At 41.6% G+C, this 14,857-nt stretch overlaps 3 protein-coding genes across 5 annotated transcripts in view; all 3 read right to left on the bottom strand.

Moving 5' to 3' along the window:
* hoxa3a (homeobox A3a) overlaps positions 1–9,012 on the bottom strand; it is a 33,591-nt gene extending 24,579 nt beyond the window's left edge. Inside the window, exons 1-2 of one of the 3 annotated variants that reach the window (XM_028035427.1) lie at positions 8,898–9,010; positions 1,779–1,852 (exon numbers count right to left, since the gene is read on the bottom strand). The gene's annotated coding sequence lies outside the window, so the exon portion shown is untranslated. Of the gene's footprint in view, positions 1–1,778; positions 1,853–8,897 lie in introns of all 3 variants that reach the window. The other 2 variants (XM_028035429.1, XM_028035433.1) reach the window with 2 other exon arrangements.
* On the bottom strand, positions 3,022–9,010 carry hoxa5a (homeobox A5a). Its single transcript, XM_028035438.1, has 3 exons — positions 8,898–9,010; positions 4,768–5,869; positions 3,022–4,069 (listed from the first exon to the last, which is right to left on the bottom strand). Exons 2-3 carry the CDS (start codon positions 5,366–5,368, stop codon positions 3,819–3,821), a joined length of 852 nt encoding a protein of 283 aa, XP_027891239.1. The 5' UTR covers positions 5,369–5,869; positions 8,898–9,010; the 3' UTR covers positions 3,022–3,818.
* A 1,166-nt stretch (positions 9,013–10,178) lies between the features above and the next one.
* Positions 10,179–12,990, bottom strand: LOC114155609 (homeobox protein Hox-A7-like). Its single transcript, XM_028035576.1, has 2 exons — positions 11,905–12,990; positions 10,179–10,962 (listed from the first exon to the last, which is right to left on the bottom strand). Exons 1-2 carry the CDS (start codon positions 12,263–12,265, stop codon positions 10,673–10,675), a joined length of 651 nt encoding a protein of 216 aa, XP_027891377.1. The 5' UTR covers positions 12,266–12,990; the 3' UTR covers positions 10,179–10,672.
* Between the last annotated feature and the right edge of the window lie 1,867 nt (positions 12,991–14,857).

Genomic DNA, 14,857 nt, shown 5'->3' with positions numbered 1-14,857 from the left:
GTTTGTTTTCCTCGTTTTCCTCTGCATGCAGCAGGGTGACAGTGAACTTGGCCTAAAGCGAGCTCTGCTGGTGGCTCCGAGAGGATGCAGATTCATCTTTGTGCTGAGGGGCTGACCTCCGGATGAACCCACAGCAGCGCTCCCCTTCTCTATCTTAGCCTGGCAGCGCGCTGCACATGGGGCCCTGTCGAACTGTCTCCCTTATTTGAAATATTGGCAAAGGGGAAGAAAAGGGGGCGCTTCGGTTCCATAGATCCGTGCTCGAGGCACGTCCTGTTTGATTTTCAGTACGCCTCAAATGAAACTGGGAAGAGTATAAACAAATATATGCTTTTGTTTTTGTCCTGCTTTTTTAGGTCCAGTTCACATTACAATAGAAATTTGTGGAGAATTGAATCTACTGCAGTTTCGCTTTGCATTTCTGATTTGGACGTTGATATTTTTTATTTGCTTATGATACAAAACCATCATACTCTTCCTATGACAATAGTTTATTTAAAGCTGTTTGATTTTTCATCAAACCACGAATGAATTCGGTTCACCAAATGCGTTTTCTCAACGAATGTCCATCTGGATTGTTATTTTTCTGACCGGAAAGGACGCGCTGCAAAGCCATATTCTGAGCTCTCTAAAGCTGTTCTTCAACAAGGCCTCCGAACCGTCGCAAAACTCTACTTAATCTGTCTGGCCAACTAAGAAGACAGACACGTGGTCACCACCAATTGAATATTATGAAATATGGCCAACTATTGTCACATTTCATAATATTCAATTTCATTCTAGTTACCAGATTTTTCAGCTCCCGATAGTTTCTTACTTGTGTGGCACTTATTTGTGCTTAAAATAAGGGCAGACTGACACACATTATTATTGTTAAGGATAATAAAATAAACTAAAATGTAATAAAATATTGTCACACTAAATATCTGTTTTCTTTAACAAAAAATGCAATCAGCATTTTATTAAGACGTGATTTTTTTTTTTCAACGCTTTTTCCACTTCTGACCGCCTTCGCCCTTATTCAGACCAGACAAGAGGTCACCCGCAAAGCGAGAGTGACTTTTTTTTGTTTTTAGGTCAACTGAATTTTTCAACCCCGAATACACACACAGGGAGAAGAAAAGCTTGGTTGACACAAAACGGAATTCCTTGTCGAACGTTTCCCCCGTTGTTGCTTCTTCCTGTGTTGTGTTTACCCGACAGTGTTTACAGCGAACCCCAAAGTCCACCTCCACGCGCATCCAACATGTGGAGCGCACGTTTGCGCTCCTGCAACTTTTGCTCTTTCCCTCGGCGACTATGGACCTTCACGCGTGCTCCAAAAGTCATCTGTGCAATCGCAATCCAATCACACGTTGTGCATCTGCAGGCCTGCGTCAGGGCTTAACTTTATCAGGCGACACCGCCCGCTCTCCTGCTGCCCAATATGGAACATTTCTGGCTGCACGGTCTGTGAGTCCTCCAATGTAATAAGACGACAAGTTTTGTGGGGGTGGAAATGGACACAGAGATAATTATCCAACATGTAAAAATGGATTACGAGTTACACCGCAGATGGAGGGGAAACAAGTTACGCAGGAAAGGAAGCAATTAAATAGCCATGAGCTGGACCCAACCCTGCGCAACATCTGCCGAGACCAGTATCCAGCACTCCACAACTGACAAATTAGTGTAATGCACTAATAGGGACGGATAGAGAGGGGAGCGAATACAATAATACGGCTGTTTAACACGGGGGTGAGTGCACTCTGGCTACCGGTTGGTCTGGAGAAACTTACCCAGAGAGGCGGTCTTCATCCTGGAGAGAGAGAGTGTCCGGTCCACGCCGAGAGGAAAGTCCGAGCAACAGAGGCTGCAAAGAGAGAGTCAGACAAGGCTTCGCCCTCACTGCGATTATATGTTATGTGCAATATACTGTCAACTCCCCAAAACCATAAAACTTACTTTAATGGCCCACCACGTGACCGTTTATGGCCAGTGAGCCTATCTGGCCGCTCTGCCGGCTGATTTTTTACGATCTAATTCATAGACAAAACCCCCCATTCATTTAGCACCCAAATGTCAAGAGGAGCCAGAATCGGCCCTGTAATAAAGTTTACAGCCGGGGAAAAAAGTCGAGTTAATTTGCTGGGGATTGCTCAGAAGAGTGTGCGCAAAGGGGGGTGGGGGGTGGACTGGTCGGCCCCTGCTTGGAGCTTGTTAGTGGAGTTTCTCCCCCCCCCCACACACACACACACCAACACACCCACCTCCGCAACCCCACTTCCCATGCAACACCACAACAAGGTGAGTAACAGCTTTCATTCAATGACAGAACCTGTTGAATTCAACCGGATTTGACTCAGAAAAGGCGAGGAGACTTTGACTTCTTTTTTTGAGGGGGGGTGGAATGTTTAGGAAGAACGAGCAGAGGCCTAGAATTAACCACAAAGAAGAAGAAAGCAAACGCCTCCTTGTAAACAAAATGTGGTTGAAATGCAAAACATTTCAACCACATTTTCCACTTCTGAACGCAGGGACGTGAAAAAGCGTTCAGATAAAGATGTCCACTGGGGTCTGATCTGAACCTGGTTGAAAATTAAAAGTATATATATATATATATATATATATATATATATATATATATATATATATATATATATATATATATATAGACGTCTACCAGTAGAGGAAGTTTTCATGACTAAATGCGGTTAACGGTTTTGAGGATGATTCTCTAAACAAGACTTTTGACTTCTTAGTTTGGACTAAATCCGGATTCGGTCTATGGCCTAAGAAATGTATGTAATATCTTTTACATTTTCTGGCTACATAAAGATAAAAACTAGCCAACCCTAAATAGCAGTAAAAACACACGTCCAGCTTTTGGAGGAAAAATCCTCCACCAAGCGGCCCCGCGCATCACAAAGTCTGAAAAAGAAACTCACTAAAGTTGCCGTTTCCAGTAAAAAGTTTATTATCACGGCTATGACAGCCATCATCAACATGAGCATCGATATCATTCTTCTGATTATTGTAGCATTTTTTTTTTTTACCTCTTTCCAGTCTTTGAAAAACATTTACAAAAAAAAGCTCATCACGATGAAGTCATAAAGGTGGGGGACCTTCCACATAGAAACAGCAAGAAAAAAACAGGGACGAACACGTTTTTTTTTTTTTTTTTTGTTAACTGTGCTGCGCCCAGGTGAGCAAGTCGAACATAATCTCCTGCAAAAAAAAGAAAAGAAAAACAACTTAAGAAAACAAAGCACCGCCACTGTACATACAAAGGGGCGAGACGGCACCTCTGTCCATACACGTGTGTTCACAATACAATTACGCACACAAAACGCTTATTTGCTGGTTATCGGAAAGCGAGTTTTTTTTTTTTTTCTGACAAGTTGGCACAATACATGAGACAAATAAATACATACATATACAGTACATGTACAGAGAGAACTAAACACAAACCTTCTATTTAGTTAGTATTTATCAGACTGCTGTTTTGAGTGCATCACACAGATTTTTACTGGACAAGTTCAAGCTTTTGATTTTTTTTTCTCCTTCTGAACAAGAAATAATTTAAACGTTTCTTTCTCTTTTTTTGTCCTTAATCTTAACAGAACTGTACATAATGCATATTTTTACTCGCATACTGATTAACACGGTGAGAATATAAAGAAAATATAAGGTTAATGGGGGCATTTACAGAAGATGAGGTGGCTCAAAGCCTCCGCCAACAAGTCTTTGCGAGATTTTTTTCTTATTTTTTTTTTTGTACACTTTCAATAGTTTATTTCATTTCACTTTATTTATGAGAGAAGATGTAGGGGGGGCTATCAAGGCCTGTAGGCTCCCCCGCCTGCGGCCGCCATGCTCATGCTCTTCAGCTTGTTGTCCTTCTTCCACTTCATTCTGCGGTTCTGGAACCAGATTTTGATCTGTCTCTCGGAGAGGCAGAGGGCATGGGCGATCTCGATCCGCCGCCTGCGGGTCAGGTACCGGTTGAAGTGGAACTCCTTCTCCAGCTCCAGGGTCTGGTACCGGGTGTAGGCGGTTCGGGCTCGCTTGCCTTCAGGTCCGGACAAATCTTTGGACAGAAGCACAGCAGAAAGAGAAAGAGTTTTAAAGAACGTTTACGTGAATGTGTAAAGTTTGAACACATTATTGCCAAGACGAGGGGAGCTGGGCATCATGGATCTGAATATTCGAGTTGGAAATTGAAAGTTTGAAACTGAAATTGTATATATATTTTCTTTTCCTCCTGAAAGCAAATTTGAGTCTGACTTTCTGGAATCATTTTTAACTTAATCGGATTATAAATGTGTGTCAATGAATTTATCTTGGAAATATTCCTACCATGTCATTTGTTGTAAAATAGCGCTGCACAAATGAGTTAAACTGAACTGAACTGAGTTAAAAAGAATTGATAACCACCTGGAGATTAATATATTCATTTACACACTACAGAAATGGAAGTATGTACACAAAATATTTCAAAATCCAAATTTTATCGTTAAACAATATTTCATCCTCTGACTAAAAGGTGAGCTTTGCTAAATGACCCTTATCTGCGTAAATCAAAGCTTTAACAAAACAGGTGAGAGGCGCGATTTGGTGCCACGTTTTTAATATCTGTGTCAGACATCACTAATATAAAATACCAAAATTTCACTACGATTTGTTTGTAAGTTACAATACTTTCTTTTTTTTAAAAAAAAATCAACAGCACCAGCTCCACATACAAGACATAAAATCGATAGGAGATCATTAAAGAGAGCAGTTTACCATGACTTATGTGGAGTTTTCTCATCCACGGGTATATCTGAGGCTGTGCCGAGTCGCTGGCACTCTGAGGAGTCGTCGGTGCGCTCCCCGCAGGCTTATCTTCCTCCAGGGGGGAAGCCTTGGACGCACAGTCCCGACCAAGCAACAGCGTGCCTCCCCCGTTCGAGCCCGAGCACTGGGCGCCGCTTATGGAGTTCTTCACGGCTCTGAGTTGGGGTTGCGTCTCGGCGCCCGGCGACAAGCTGGCCACCGTGGAGGAGGAGCACGGCAGAGGCTCAGGTGGAGGCGAAAGGGACGAGTTCTGGCTGCCGCCCGCGGACTGGCTGTACCTGACGTTGTCCACTGAAGGGCTTGCCGCTGCCGCCGCTGTGTGCGTCGGGGAGTAGCCCGGCGTCCGCTCGCTGCCCACAAAGTGTCCGCCGCCGGTCCGCCCGACCGTCAAGTCCATTCCGTTGTAGCCATAGCCGTACCTGCTGGAATGCATGGCCGTGGAGTCCCTGTATTGCTCGTTCGCGGTATTATGCTCTCCATAATTATGTAACTGAAAGTCCGCGCCATTGGGATAGCGACCGCAGAATGAGTTCACAAAATAGGAGCTCATTTGTTGACAGTTCCCCCTTTTTTGCTCGCTGCAGGTATTGCTGTTGTTTTTGTGATTATTTTAGTGGAAGTAAACAGCATAAACCTGCAGCTCCTTGATTTGTGGCTCTTATGCTTTAGCGCGTCCTATTGCACCCTTGCACAATTTATGATGAATTATGGAAATGAGAGTGGGACATGGACTTGATTCTCTCTTACGTAGGCACCCAAATATGGGGTACGAGGCAGAATCACGTGCTTTTGTTGACCAGTCGTAAATCCTGCCTGGTGACCTCCAGAGGTAAACTCGTGCACGCAGGAAACACTCGGGCGGGATGGGAGAGAGTGCGCGCCTCCCCTGCCTTGCGCTCTCAGCTATGCGAGGAGTTTTTCCACTGTCGTGCTGCGCCATCCTCTGGCGCAACTGTTGCACTGACTGTCTGCGGCGCTTTTCCGAGGCGTGGGCTCCACACACGGGGGTCATTCGGAGGTTAACGACCATTGCGGCAAAGAAAGAGGTCTCCTAAACAATACAACGTGACATGCTGAGAGTTCAATCTCTCCAGAGATAGTGTACAGGAATAATTCGATCAGAATCTGTTATGCACGTTGTGCCGGGAGATGGCTGTAAATAGGCTCAGTTAATAGAGTAAAAGCCCATTCAGAGCAGGGCCGCGCGCTCTTTTGCACTTTTCCCCATATAAAAGAGCTGAACGACTTCATGGGAGAACGTGCTGATGAGTAAATGTTGGGAGAGGAGATTGAAGCTCAAAACATCACATACGCAATATCAAATAATGCAACAGAGCCTGCCGTTCAGAGCCTTTGCAGCTTGTGCCACTTTGGTAAAATGAATACCCACACATACAGGCTTTATATGAACACAGAAATATGGTTTATAAGCAGGTTAGAATGGGTCGATGCAAAGCATCAGACACTTTAGAAGATGGCTATTGCGTCTTTTTTTTTACGCACATAATCCGACCTTATTTTTGTCTTATTTAGAGGCGACTCTTTTATCATTCTGACTTTTAAAGACTCCGACCTCCAGCAAAGTTACTTTTTACATGTGTGTGAGATGTCAACTGAGACCGATGAGAGAAATATAGTTCTCTCTTTTTTTTTTTTTTTTTTTTTAATGAGAAACTAAAGGCAACCGAGATTTGTTCTCGAGCTCAGAGAAACGATGAGAGGGAGAAGACAACGTATTGGAAAACAAATCTATGAATATCTCGCAAGTAATTTGTAGTTTAAACTGAAGAAATTGTTTCTGAAATGAGACGGGGAAAAAAGATAGAAAAATAATGACTAATTATAGCAGGAGAAAAGAAATTAGGGGCTCGTCGCGTTCCAAATTTCTCATTTGCTCATTTTTCTTTAGAATTGCACAGATACGGCAAGAATTCTGCATTTCTCCAAACAATGAGTTTGAAAAATGGTCACTGGAAAAAGAAACAACTTTCAGCTGGAAACTTATATTCTTTCTCTTTTTTTATGTTTTTGCTCTGTTCAAAGCATCCCAATCACTCTGTTTAGCGTTTTATTGTATCACAAATGGATAAATCAGCTTCAGACATTATATTATAAAGAGATGAACTATGGAATGGGGTCAAAATCTTGTGCATGAAGGCGCAGAAGCCTCCATAAAGCCCTGCACACATGCAACGGACAGAGCTTCCCGTTTGGCTTTTTTCCCCCTCTCTCTCTCTCTTCTGGAATTTTTATGGCACCTTCGCCTCTCAGAAGCACAGACTTGTTCCCTGGTTCATGCCCTCTCTCACCCCCGGAGCGGCCATTTTTGTTTTATTTCCCCAAATGCACAGGCCCGTTCTTGCGCGTTAAGAACGCAGAAACGCAAGATATGCGTTCGACTTGGTGAGTCCAGAAAGGCTGGATGCATGCTGCAGCAGTGCAGAGGACTGCACAAAGGTTGCACATGAGCTGCTGCGCAAGGAGCGTGTTGCCGAAGCTGCAATGCTGCAGCAGCTGATCTGTGAGTTGGGGCCAGTGACAACAAAGTTCCCACGAAACCTGTTTGAGTTGAAGCAGGGACACACCCGAGAGCTATAGGACCATAAAAAAAAGAAAAGAAAGGAGGAACGAGAGAGGCAGAGGGGCGAGAGGGGGGTCAGGGGGCATTCACAGCGACGCAGCATCACAACACGATTGGAAGAAAACGCAGACGAACCGCTTTACAACTGGCCTTTTCATATGATGGGGACGTTTACCAAAATAAAGTAGCAAAATGAAAAAAAGGAATGTTATTCCTATTATTATTATTATTATTATTATTATTATTATTATTATTATTATTATTATTATTATTATAATAATGTTTCGAACCTTTTTTACTTTTTTTGGGCGCAATCATCTTTACACAGTCGAAACTATGAAAATAAAAATGAGCGTTGTCCTTTTTTAAAAGAATAATTTGAGAAATTCAATACATAAACATCTAGAAATAGAAATATTTACATATATGCGTGTCTGTATTACAGTCACATGATCTGTGAATGTACAAGAAAAAATGTGTTTGGTCTTAAAGAACAGATTGCAAAAGGTAACGAGCATTAAAAAAAAATCTGCAAAGAGCCCTTTATTGGGGCAATGCATTATTTGCATTAATTTTCAATGCCTGCATGCACCGATATAATCACCATCTGTAATATGAGATGCAAGAAATTTAACAAGAGAAGTTGAAAAATATTGAACAAAAAATATATTGTCGGTTATTTTATTTTTTTTATTTTTCTCCCCAAGGTGCACTCAGCGATTTGCTGCAAAGCAACTGAAGCAGCAAAGTCTCGAATTTAGTAACGCAACTGTATTGACGATTTGCATGGTCACACAGTCAAATGCAAAAGATTTACAAGAAACAAAAGACGCAAATGTCAACCCACGAGGGCTTTCCTGGGGCTGCACACAAATATTTGCAGCAGCAGCAGCTGACACCACAAGGTCGGCACAGTTTCAATCCCACGATTGCACATTGATATTTTAAGCCTGTAGATTCAGAGGCAGTGTATAACATTTTCAAGAATAAAATTGTCAAACGCCAAGCTCTGTGATGCTCTGGCTCCACAGCAGAGATTTGCAATTCACCAGTTGCAGCTTCAAAACCCGCAGTTGCACGCAGTCTGACGCGTCAATGTTTAAAAGGTGCATGCTCAGGTAAAATGCAAAACACGGTCAGAAAATAGTCACACACTAACACAATATTATACACAAATGTTTAGCTCTTTGGCACCAGGACTACAGGCAGACCTTCATAACGTTTCCTAATCTTATCCACGGGAGGGCAGCAAAGAGCACGTTTTGAATTTCGCAGACCACATTTAAAGCAAAACAACAAACAAATAAGGTCCACATGGGCAAGTCAGAACACGAAAGGAACGCAGTCTTTCAACAACCTGGACACGTATCTATTTGATATTGACATGTACCTCTCGTTGAATTCGACAATGCACAGGAAAACGGAGCATTAGTATTTAACTTTGCGAATTCATATCGACGCCTGAACATGTGCAGTCTGGGAACTTCAGCTGCCTTACCTTGTGACGGCCTCTGCATGTCAACAGTGCAAATCAAGGGTGGAAGGGGAAAGCCTCCAGCTGAGTCCACGGACGGAAACCGGGACTCCTGGGGGTCAGTGACGCGCCAGCGCTCCTTCCATTTGTCCCGCCAAGGCGTGTCGAAAGCCCAAACATATCCAATCATGTCTCAGTGTATAGCTCCTGTGTTTCGATTTAAAATAAGAAAAAAAAGATGCTAACAATAATCTCCAAAATAGCAAAGACGAGAAAGAGTTGAACATAAGGTTGATGACTGGTGGGGAGAGTCGAGCAAGAAAGCCCGAGTCTTCTAAATGAAAGGCTGCTCTATTCCGCTATTGGAAATTATATATATATATATATATAAATATAAAAAAGTTCATGTTCACGGCTCGATGACACGTGACCGAGCCGTCCAGCCAATGGGAAGCCGAGTCGGCTCGTAAAGTTGAAGCGCTGTGTTGTAAATTTTCATAAACAACAACGGATTTATGGCCCGGCGCTGGGGACGGAGGGTGAGAGAGAGAAAGGGTGGGTGATGGAAAGGGGAGGAGAGAGGCTGGAGAAGGAGAAAGGGAAGGGAAGGAGGGGGTGCAGGTCGCCATCAGGCGCCATTTTACCGAGAGAGGAGGAGAGGGAACGCAGAGTTCAACATCCGCAGGCAGCCAGTCCCACCTCGCATCCTCATAGTTCAAATTCTTTAACTTCACTGTTTATCTAACCTCTCACACAGAACAGACTTTAAAAATGGCCTGCACAGGTGACCGAATATGGAGAACCTGTTATGCATATGTTCACACTTTCTGCTTCGACGAAAGTGTGAACATATGCAGACAGGTTCTCAAAGGATACACGCGCAACCTAAGTGAAAATATATATAGATATATGAAATGTATTCATATATATATATATATGGCTCACTTACAAGTGTGCCAAATGTGGTAGTCTGTAGTTTATAACCTTTACTTTCCCTGTAATTATGTTCGTAATAAAAACATGTGCAGGTCGTAGCATTTTTTTTTTCCCTTAACATTCTTTATGCTCCATTACACTTTTAATGTGCCTCCCATTCATTTGGAAGTTGCTGGCTTTACAGTTAGCACACAGCCTAAATTAATCACAGTACTAGTTACTGGCACATTGTCAATTAGAGCTACCAACGCAACAAAAAAAAAAAAAAGAAAAATGCCGACTAATGCTTATCCAAGCACTTTTGCAAGCCTTCAATTCTAGAGGCGTGTATGTACAGTAGATGGGAAGTCGAGGCAGAAACAGCACTCATGAATATTCAGATTTATTGATCAGGACACCTACATTTCCATTCAGTGATGAATTTTTATTTAATTAAAGCACACATCCGTCTCGAAACAAGGCTGATTCCCGGGAGGAGACAATGCATTTGCTATCATCAAAAGAAATTGACATCCGTATTCGCTTAGAAAATATCCTGATTTAATTTCAATCTGTGAAAGCTCGATGTATAAAAGGGAACATGTTAGGTAGTTTTCGTTCAACGGAATGTTGGTTCAGTAGTAATCAGTCACATGCATGATCATTTGTGTTGATATAGCTATCTACAAAAACATAGCTAAAAATAAAGTTGAAATATTTATTTCCCTTAGCTGTTCAGTATTTAAAATGCAAAGCAGCAGAAATCACACAATCATTTTTGAAACTCAAACACTCGAATATGTGCACGCTTGAAAAGTGAAGAAACATGTCCCTTATTATCCCTAAACATATGTAATGTTATTTAATTCTCTCTATCTCCGTCTTTAATGTTTAGGCTCCACCGGGTCTGCGCTGCCGGGTTCCCCATCTGCGGATTCGGTGTGATCGTCGCCCTGTTTCATCTCCTCGTGGTTGGACTCTTCCTTGTGGTCCTTCTTCCACTTCATTCTGCGGTTCTGGAACCAGATTTTGATCTGTCTCTCGGAGAGGCTGAGGGCATGGGCGATCTCGACCCTCCGCCTGCGGGTCAGGTACCGGTTGAAGTGGAACTCCTTCTCCAGCTCCAGGGTCTGGTGCCGGGAATAGGTCTGCCGGCCTCGCTTTCGGGTTGGATCTGCAGAGAAGATGAAAAATAATAAGTTAGATGCCTGTATTACAGTTATTTAATCATTATTATTATTATTGTTATTATTATTATTGTTTTTGTTATTATTTTTCGGAAGCTGGCAATGAAAAAAAACAAACCAAACACTTATACCTGCAGGCACAATGTTTTCCTCTATGGTATTTCATTGTTGTGGTTTGTATTTTCGTATTACTTCAAATTTCCTCAACAGACACAAGCCTTTTTTTGTTGTTGTTATTTTGTTGTTGTTTGTTTTTGACACTTTAAAGTGGTCGTGTTGGAGTCATTTGCACATGTCTGTAACCTCTGGTGTCACGAAGGCCTTTCCAACTAAAAGCCTATAATGGTCTTCCCACACACACCCACCCACACACACACACACACCCCAACACAGAAAAGCCACACGTTTCTGGTTTAAAACGAACCAGTTCTCACTGGTATATATATATATATATATATATATATATATATATATATATATATATATATATATATATATATATATATATATATAAGGTTTCATTGTGCTCTAAATCCATCTGACGGAAATTGTGAGTCATATTGATCCTGGTTCTCAGAGAATAACACAGCCTCTGCGGTGCAGACTCAATTAGAAGGAAGCTGCAGAGTACAGGGAGCTGATTTACGCCACAGACCGGACTCTTTTACAGCCACAAAGGGGGAGAAGAGGCTGTAAGAGTAATAGGAGTGCAGAGGAAAAAACCCCCAGCGGCAAGTCTCTGCCTATAGTGAACACACGGGAGCTTTGGTCAAATGAATTTATGGCTGCAGAACTCATTAGCTGCGCAATAAAAGTTTTACGATTCTTTCCATGCGACAGGAATGAGCGCGTGGATATTAATCGAACTGCTAAGGTCCGGCGTAAGTATTGTTTTTTTAATGTCATTGTGGTTTGGGGTCAGAACTTACCCGATGCCCTCATCCAAGGGTACATATGGTACTGTTTGTCCGGAGGCGAGGTGAGGGGTCCCGGTCCCGGATGACAGCAGCTCCCGCTGAACAGGCGGCCCTGATCAAGCGGGCTGCTGCAGTCCTGAGTGTGTATGTCCCGTCCCAGGCCACATCCTGAGATAAACACGGGGTTCAGACTCTGGTAGGCTGCGTTACTGACGCTGTAAACTCCAGGGAGGGATGGCGTAAACGTGACGGCCGCAGTCCGACTGTTCTCCCCTCCAGGTCCAATGCCACAAGAGGCTCGCTCGACGATCGGAAACAGAGAACTACCCGGCGCAGATTTGCAAAGGAGACTGTCCACATAATAAGAACTCATAATTTTTTTCCCCTTTTTTCACCCCCGCTCTGATTTGTTGGCCCAGAATCCTCAGTGTCGTTTTTACGAGGTAGCTTGATATATGACAGCAATACACCCTAGATTTACACCAAACCCCATTTTTGCTCTGGACTAAAGAACTCAGCCATGTGACTAAGGCCCGGTTGCTCTCATCCAATCAGCAGAGGCGTGGATGTCGCGATGGCACCGGACCACGGAGCGGGATCAACACCTCACACGCATAAACACGTAGAGTCGAATAAACACGCTGCAGAGAAATTCTCGCAATCTAAATGATGTTTAGATGCAGTTACAGTCATAACGGCATCATGTCGCTTCCCTTCTTCCTCACCAAGAGACTGGAAATGCATTATTTTTTGTTCGTTTTAATATTTTTACCTACATCTAGTGGCGTGTAACTATTCTAATAAATGCAATAATAGGCGGCGTTGGTATATTAACAGTGAGACTCCTTTTTAACACCTTACACTAGATTAACTATTGAACATGTAGAAATGTAACGAAATAATGGTGAACGTGTTTTGAATCTTTTACGAGTATTTTAAACGAATCAGTTAAGTGACTTGGTGATAAACTCAATTTTATGCAAATACATCTCTATTTATGTTCTGTATTAATATCACCGAAGCTGAAAATGTAATTCAACTTTAACTTAAACAATTTTGTCGTTGAATTTAACACACACACTTGAGTCAGATATGTAATTTATGAAAAGCTCCTTCAATTTAAAATGACAAGAAAAAACAGACTTATAATAATAAAATTTCTGTTATTATTATTATTATTATTATTATTATTATTATTATTATTATTATTATTATATACACATTGTATAATTGTATATTATTGTATATCTATATAACATTTTTCAAAATGCACTGCAACTACACCTACACGTCCATCAGGATTAAAACCATGCCCAAGGCAACCGAGGAAATATTACCAGTGGCCCTCCGCTTTAATTGAATTGCAGGTATAAAAAAATTAAAAATAAAAATAAATAAAAATAAAAATAACAAGAACAGAAAACACACGACTAACGTATGACCTACTTCCCTACTTATTCATTGACGAATAATATTTATTAATAGTAATAAATACTACATTTATAATCGATACATTTAGTCAATTCAAACGTCTTTTAAATAACCACAATATGTCATTGCTTTTCATCCTTGACAAAAATAGCAACAATTTGAAAAAGTACTATGACATGCACCTAATGTATTTATATTTTTACTACTACTACTACTACCACTAATAATAATAATAATAATAATAATAATAATAATTGTTATTATTATTATTATTATTATTATTATTAGCCTTAAAATTTTAAGCTGTCGAGGCTACTTAAAACATGCCGATGCCCTCAATAACCTATCAATATCAGCAATCATGAAACGTATTACTAAAAATAAACGAAATAAAACTACAACAGTCTAATCTACACATTAAGTGATAATTCTAGTTTCTGTTTCCATCCCACCTCACTTCAGTTATTTGTGTCAGGGTTATTACTTTTTACTGTCACTTAGTGCCACTCGCGTTAGAATTCGTTACTTTTTTGACATTAGATCCTCTTTGTAAGAGCTACTGCAAGAAAAGACATGAAATATAGTAGAAGTCGAGGAAAAAACATACTAATTTGAATTTTCAGCTCTATCAAAGAAGCTTGGCTCAACATAAATAAATAAATGAATAAATAAATAAATAAATAAATAAATAAATAAATAAATAAATAAATAAATGCCACTCCGAGGAAGGAAAAAAAAAGAAACACCAGTAAAAATGTAGACCTCCGTTGTGCGCATGAGCAGCAGTTATCCGGCGGAAGCCACATAGTTAAATCTTCACTGTGTCGCCTTTCGCCTTCTCAGAGCTGCACCAGCTTCTGCGGTGAGACTGTAAAAAAGGTGTGAAATTATTTTCCTTGACTCTTAAAATGTTACTACAGTTTGTTCCCTCTGCGTTGCTTCGCCGGGGAGGAGCTGTTCAAACGGCACAAACAGCAGTGACGTTGATGGAAAAGTGTCGCCACCTCCTGTCAATTTGTGGGTATTGCGAGGTGCAGGAGGTAGTTTCCAGCTGCGTCGACCTTTTTTTAGATTTGTGACATTACTTCAGGAATGAAAACAGGTCAGAGAAGAGGGGACGTGGCAGAGGTAATGTGTCTCCATGGTTATGACATTTTCAGCAGCAAATATGATTTTTTTTTTTTTTTTTTCAGAACAATTTAAAGCTCGTTGTTGGTTTCGACTCCAGCGCCCCAGTTTGTTCCGCCACTCCCTTATGGATCAAAATAAAGAGCAAAGGGCGGAAGGTTCCCAGGTGGAAACAAAGGAGAGTTCCAAATGACCGTGAGTCCTGCGCGTTCCCTCTGTCGGATAGGAATCCAATAAAGCTGATCATTTCCGCTCGGCCTTTTGTCCCAGATCCCAATCACACAGAAAGAGAAGGAGGGTGGGGTTGGGGGGGGACAAATGGGTGCCATTCTGGAAACGGTCTAATTGTGTCTGGACGGCCATAAAGCCATTAAAACTGGAATGCCAGACAGTGTATAGCAGAGCA

The sequence above is a fragment of the Xiphophorus couchianus genome, chromosome 13, assembly GCF_001444195.1.
Source record: "Xiphophorus couchianus chromosome 13, X_couchianus-1.0, whole genome shotgun sequence".
NCBI classification, from domain to species: domain Eukaryota; kingdom Metazoa; phylum Chordata; class Actinopteri; order Cyprinodontiformes; family Poeciliidae; genus Xiphophorus; species Xiphophorus couchianus.
The sequence above is the reverse complement of the archived record's forward strand: the minus strand, read 5'-3'. Positions and strand labels throughout refer to the sequence as shown.